At 33.8% G+C, this 5,804-nt stretch overlaps 1 protein-coding gene across 1 annotated transcript in view; it reads right to left on the minus strand.

Moving 5' to 3' along the window:
* Window positions 1–245: 245 nt before the first annotated feature.
* The window catches only part of LOC145303588 (protein Wnt-1-like), a 444,881-nt gene continuing 439,322 nt past the window's right edge, over window positions 246–5,804 (minus strand). Inside the window, exons 4-5 of the mRNA XM_080145132.1 lie at window positions 5,373–5,523; window positions 246–701 (exon numbers count right to left, since the gene is read on the minus strand). Of these exons, the coding sequence (XP_080001258.1) occupies window positions 367–701; window positions 5,373–5,523 (486 nt within the window). The 3' untranslated portion in view covers window positions 246–366. The remainder of the gene's footprint in view (window positions 702–5,372; window positions 5,524–5,804) is intronic.

A 5,804-nucleotide genomic window follows, 5' to 3' on the forward strand; every position in this document is an offset into this window, starting at 1 on the left:
CGGGAAATAAACACCACCGTACATAAATGAACAATACACCTGAAGAAGGCCGGAGAGCGCATCGGCAGAAACGTAGTAGAAATATAAATATCAACTTTTACAAGGACAGTAGTCCAAAGAAAACAATTTTTTTTTTTTTGCTATTTAAGTGTAGGATTCGTCAAACTATTCATTGTCGCTTGGATTGAACAATTCTTCCTTTTTTTCTTGTTTGAAAATCTCTTGCATAGCAATTTCATTTTTTGCTTTTGTTTTGATTTTTAAAGATTTTTATTTATTTATTTATATTAATATGTTTTTTTTAGTTGTTCAATGTTTCCTTTTAGTTTAGGTTCGAGTCTTGCTCCCTGTTAACCCGCCTGCTCGTCATAGACACGTGTGCTTCATTTTCGTTATTCGACACGCTTCACACATCACTTCGCAACACCAACGAAACGTACAGTTGCAACGTTCGACAACCATATACGTCTGCGTCTTGTGCCCTCGTCCACAGCACATCAGGTCGCACCCTTCCAAGCCCAACGAGGTGTCGTTGCATTCCCGACCGACAGTGCCTTTAAATCCGATATTATTATTCTGGTTGCAGAATTCCGGTGACTTCTCGAAGTAAACGAGATCTTTTTTGCTGGGGGCTTTATGGTTCGGATCGAACGGTGTGAATGTGAACTTCCGGCGTCGGCGTCGGTCACTTCCGGCATTTCCTATGATTAAAAAAATAGAGAAAAATAAAAGAGGAAATAATTACAATAAGATAAACAACATTAAACAAGAAGGATCGATTCTTATGGTGCTTACACAAAATCAGCTATTTTAGCAGTGTGGATTCTATTTTAAAGGTATGAGTGAAAGACAGACGGACAGACAGACGGACAGACAGACGAACTAGGGAATAAAGTTTATCATCAACACAAAAGTTACCGTTTCTGAGTTGAACAATATTAAGCAATCTGTCTAAAATATCATACTTGTTTCGGACTAACCTAGATTTTCGAATTTTTATCAATCGTATTATTTGGGATGAAAATATTTCATGAGGTATCATTTTTTTTTTTTTTTTTTGTCCGACAACAGGAGGATGGACCTGTAAATTCACCTATTTTCTGTTCGTCCGTTCGTCTGTTCGTTTGCCCGCACTTTTCTCAATAACTACGTCTTGGAATTTTTTTTAAATTTGCACAAACATTAAACATAATATGAGTAAAAAAGTAACAGAATGCATTTTCCGGGAAAACTTCGTTTGCCCTCCTAGGGGTGCCTTTCGGTTTAAAATGGCTAAATCTGACACTTCTGTGCTTATTAAAAAAAATGATGCCTTGGGTTTTATAAAACTTTCTGAAACACACACAGTAAACAATACGTTTTATGGTCGCGTTGATTATTTATTTGTTAACGCAATTAAAAAACATATTTTCGGGGTTATTTATTTATATTGGTAGTGTAGAAGAAAATGTATGAATGTTTTTTAAGAAAGATGTATGGAGAGTAAATTAAAAAAAAGAAAGGCGGTAGGTAAATCGCCGTTGTAAAATGCTCTTATAGTTGTCAATGGATTAAAGTAGATTTATTTGCAAGAAAATTGCGTTAAAATAACTTAAACGTAATACAGAAATAAACGATGAAAAAAAAAGGCAGAAAGGATTGACACTTTTTTATTTTGATAATTTAAACGCGAAAAAATGGGACGCTGAAAACGTAGACAGTAAAACAACACGTTTTATTGTCGCGTTGATTATTTTGTATAATATATATCGTATATATGAAACAAGTCGATGATCATACGTATTAATTTTAACCACGTTTTGTGTTTGTTTCCCATATCTTGAAGTTTTTATTCAATAAATTTAAGATATTTGCTTTTCTAAGGACGTCCGTTTGTTCGAACGAAACCGGTCCAGCGGTTTGTGTTTATTTGTTTACGCTGTTATGGGTTTATGTCTATGTACGCATACACAACCGGAAATCGTAAACCAAATGTTGGGTTACAACATCCGTTACCAGGTCATTTGAGTTTTATAATTGTCTATCTATATCTATCTATAATCCTATAAATTCGTTTTTCTCTTGCGTGTATTGATATTCACATTAAAAACACTCTTTTTTATTTATTTAAAAATAAAATACAATTTTCTTATATATGGGTTGTGGAATTTCACTTACTAGCAAAATATCTAGCTAATTTGCATATTCTTTTAAACATTCATTTTAATTAATCCCCTAGTAGTTGCTTCGGTTTTCTAATGGGATAATTATATTTAGTTAACTATTACGTGTAATTATATTAATGCAGATATTCTACATGGTTTATACTTGCATAATATTTGCGTAAAAAGTTTAGAGTAAACACAAAATTGTTTCCATATATATTTATGTATACGTATATATTTTTGGTTTAACAAATTTTGTCTACCAAACTCCTCCTAGAGTTTTTGGTCTACAGACATGAAACTTCATATATAAGGTATTTGAATCCATGCCAAACTTTATATTTGGGTTTTAGCCCGGAAAAATCGGTGCAAAAGTGTGAAAATTAATGAAATGAAATTTGTCAGGTGAAGGTCGAACGCCGGCATTACGAATGCATAACGTACTAGCTAGTGATTCATGTTTTAATTTTTAGCCCTGCAGTAAATATGTTTTCATAGTCCAGTCATTAACGGCATAAATCGTGAGCTGAACGTTTTGGTTTCGATTCTCGGTGGTGGCGCATGATTCTTTTTTTATACTTTGTAAATCATTACTATATATTGCATCCAATCTATCTATCTATATATCTATAAAAGTGAAAATGTCTGTCCGTCTTTTCTCTATGGTAGTTAAGGAAGACTATTATACAAAAAAGCATTATTTTACATATTCATACTTTTTAATATATACATATGCACATAACCTTATGAACAGTACATAGGGCCCAGGCAAAGCCGGGCGGACTGCTAATATATATATATATATATATATATATATATATATATATATATATATATATATATATATATATATATATATATATATATAAAGGCGACAATCGCATAATGAATTATTTCTGTTGACTTCAGCAAAAAATAAATATCTGAAACTACTTTATAGGGAGTGTTTTTATAGGCGGTGAAATTTAAATTAAAATAATTCACCGAAGAATGTTTATATCATACAAAATGTCATTTACTCCGAATATTAATTTTTAGTATTCATATTTTGAATACATTTTAATACGTACGACCCGGCGGCAGAATACGCGGCCACCTGGGATGTAATGAGATAGATGCAAATATATACTAGCAGAATACTTGGCGTTGCCTTGGATTGAATTAGATTGATTGAAATATATACTAACAGAATACCTTGCATCGCCCAGGATTTAATGAGATTGATTGAGATATATACTAGCAAAAGACCCAGCGTTGCCTGGGATTGAATGAAATAGGTGAAAATACATATTAGCAAAATACCTGGCATCGCTTGGGATTTGATAAGATACATAAAGCAAATGATACATAAACATACAAAATTCTTCTCTCATAAGAATAACAAATATATTACAAAACCAAATTCAATTTTTTCATTGTTTATACGGTCCCGAGCAACGTAATTTAGAGGTTCAATGTTATTAAACTCTACATAATTAATTAAACGGTGTTTTTATTATTATTTCTTTTCTTTTTTTTTACTCACGTCGCCACTTGGACGTAAGGGGACCATGCCTAGGAAAGATTAACAAGATGTTGGTTTACGTTACATTAAAACTTCTGCATATCAGTGCAGCCAGAGAAGCAGGTACAGATGCAGGAAGGGGACTCCAAAGTCTAGCTGTTCGAAGAAAGAAACTATTAGAACTGAAAGCTTTCTTATATTGAGGAGCCTTAACTGTGAAGGGGTGAGATTTTGTTGCTAGGCGGGTTTGTCGGGGATATGTACATCGACGGGGCAAAATTTCAACGAGTTCATCGTGAGCTGAACGTTTTGGTTTCGATTCTCGGTGGTGGCGCATGAGTCTTTTTTTATGCTTTGTAAATCATTACTCTATATTGATAATCTATCTATCTATCTATCTATCTATCTATCTATATATATATATATATATATATATATATATATATATATATATATAAGTGAAAATGTATGTCTGCCTTTTCTCTATGGTAGTTAAGGAAGACTATTATATATATATTCGGTGATGGGACAGGGGTTAGAGATTAGTTGACAAAGCGAGACATATTAGATTGGAAACTCTTTTTGGACCTTATCCAAGAGAGAGAGAGAGAGAGAGAGAGAGAGAGAGGGAGGGAGAGACTAGTGGTAAATGCACTAGGCCTGATATGGCAACAATACTCCATGCATAGCCGAACGGTCGCCTTGTAGATTTACACGATAAGTGTGAGTAGTTTTCTATCTCAATCGAGCGAACCGCCTTCTTTGCAGCAGCCTTCGCAATGCACTCAATGTATTTGTTCTAGTTCATATTGTCCGTGAATGTTTGGCCGAGTAGTTTAAAGGAATAATTATCAGGTAGGGTGTTATTTGTCATGGATATCGATGGTTGGAGAAGCGTCTTGTAATTTTTAAAGAAGAGCAGCTTAGTCCTACTAGCACGAAATATAACCATCCATTTGCGGTCCCATTCCACTACGGCTTGGAGGTCATGTTCTAGGGATCTGCCATTGTCTTTGATTTATGTACATCCGTTCTTACCTCGTGCATTATTTTTGGCAATAACGTGTCAGATGTTGTCCACTGTCTCAGGTTTATCAGCATACGCACAGGACTTTACATATACACGAAGGAAATAATCTAATGGGGTTAAATCGCACGAACGAGGTTGTCAGTTAACGGGTTTAATTACGTCAAATGATTCTCTCAGTAAGTTAATCGTATCATTTGCAAGTTGCAAACGAGGTGTTCCAGTGTCAGTATCTTCATGATGACAAATCAAGCTGGACTCAAATAACCAATTGTTGCCTAATTTGCAATTAAAGAAAATAAAGTGTCCAATTTAAAGTGTGTCGCCTCTAAAACTACCCTATATTTTTAAAACATTGCATAGGATGTTCCATACTGCTTACATTATTTTTCTTTTCTAATAATCGATGAACGGAAGATTTATTTATCTTCTAAAGACGACACCCGTACGAAAATAACTTTGCCCCTACCAAAAATATTTTATAGAAGAAATTACATTGAATGATACTTTTGTTTTTAATAACATGCTCTAACAATTCACAATACGAATTGATAAATCAGAATTTAATATTGACTTAAATCTTGCCTAAATGCTGCATGAGCAAATAAATAATAAAGGGGAACGCTGATACTAAGCAAAACGTTGTTGAATTAGAAATGCGTTTTAAATTTAGTTTGGTTTTAAATTTCCTTCTCACCTGGTAACACTCTGGAGGCTCCATCAAAACGATCCTTTAGCAAGTCTCCGACACGCCGGAACGTAGGGAGTTTCATCCAGCATGTTTTTATTTGGCAACTGCCGGACATTCCGTGGCATTTGCATGCCTGTGTCATTTGCGATGTCACGTGCTGCCAATGAAAAAGAAATAATATTAATTCTACAAGTTTTTAGTTACGATTTGAAGTTTAGACTGGATGAAATAGAATAATTATCGGGTGAACACAATCGTATATCTCCATCGAGGTTGTATTAATATAATAGCACAAACACACGCACGCATACACACTCATACACACACACACTCACACACTCACACACACACACCATGCTAATATATATATATATATATATATATATATATATATATATATATATATACGTACATACATACATACATACATACATATAT

Source organism: Euprymna scolopes, chromosome 19 (assembly GCF_053919585.1).
Source record: "Euprymna scolopes isolate OS-2025 chromosome 19, ASM5391958v1, whole genome shotgun sequence".
Lineage (NCBI taxonomy): Eukaryota > Metazoa > Mollusca > Cephalopoda > Sepiida > Sepiolidae > Euprymna > Euprymna scolopes.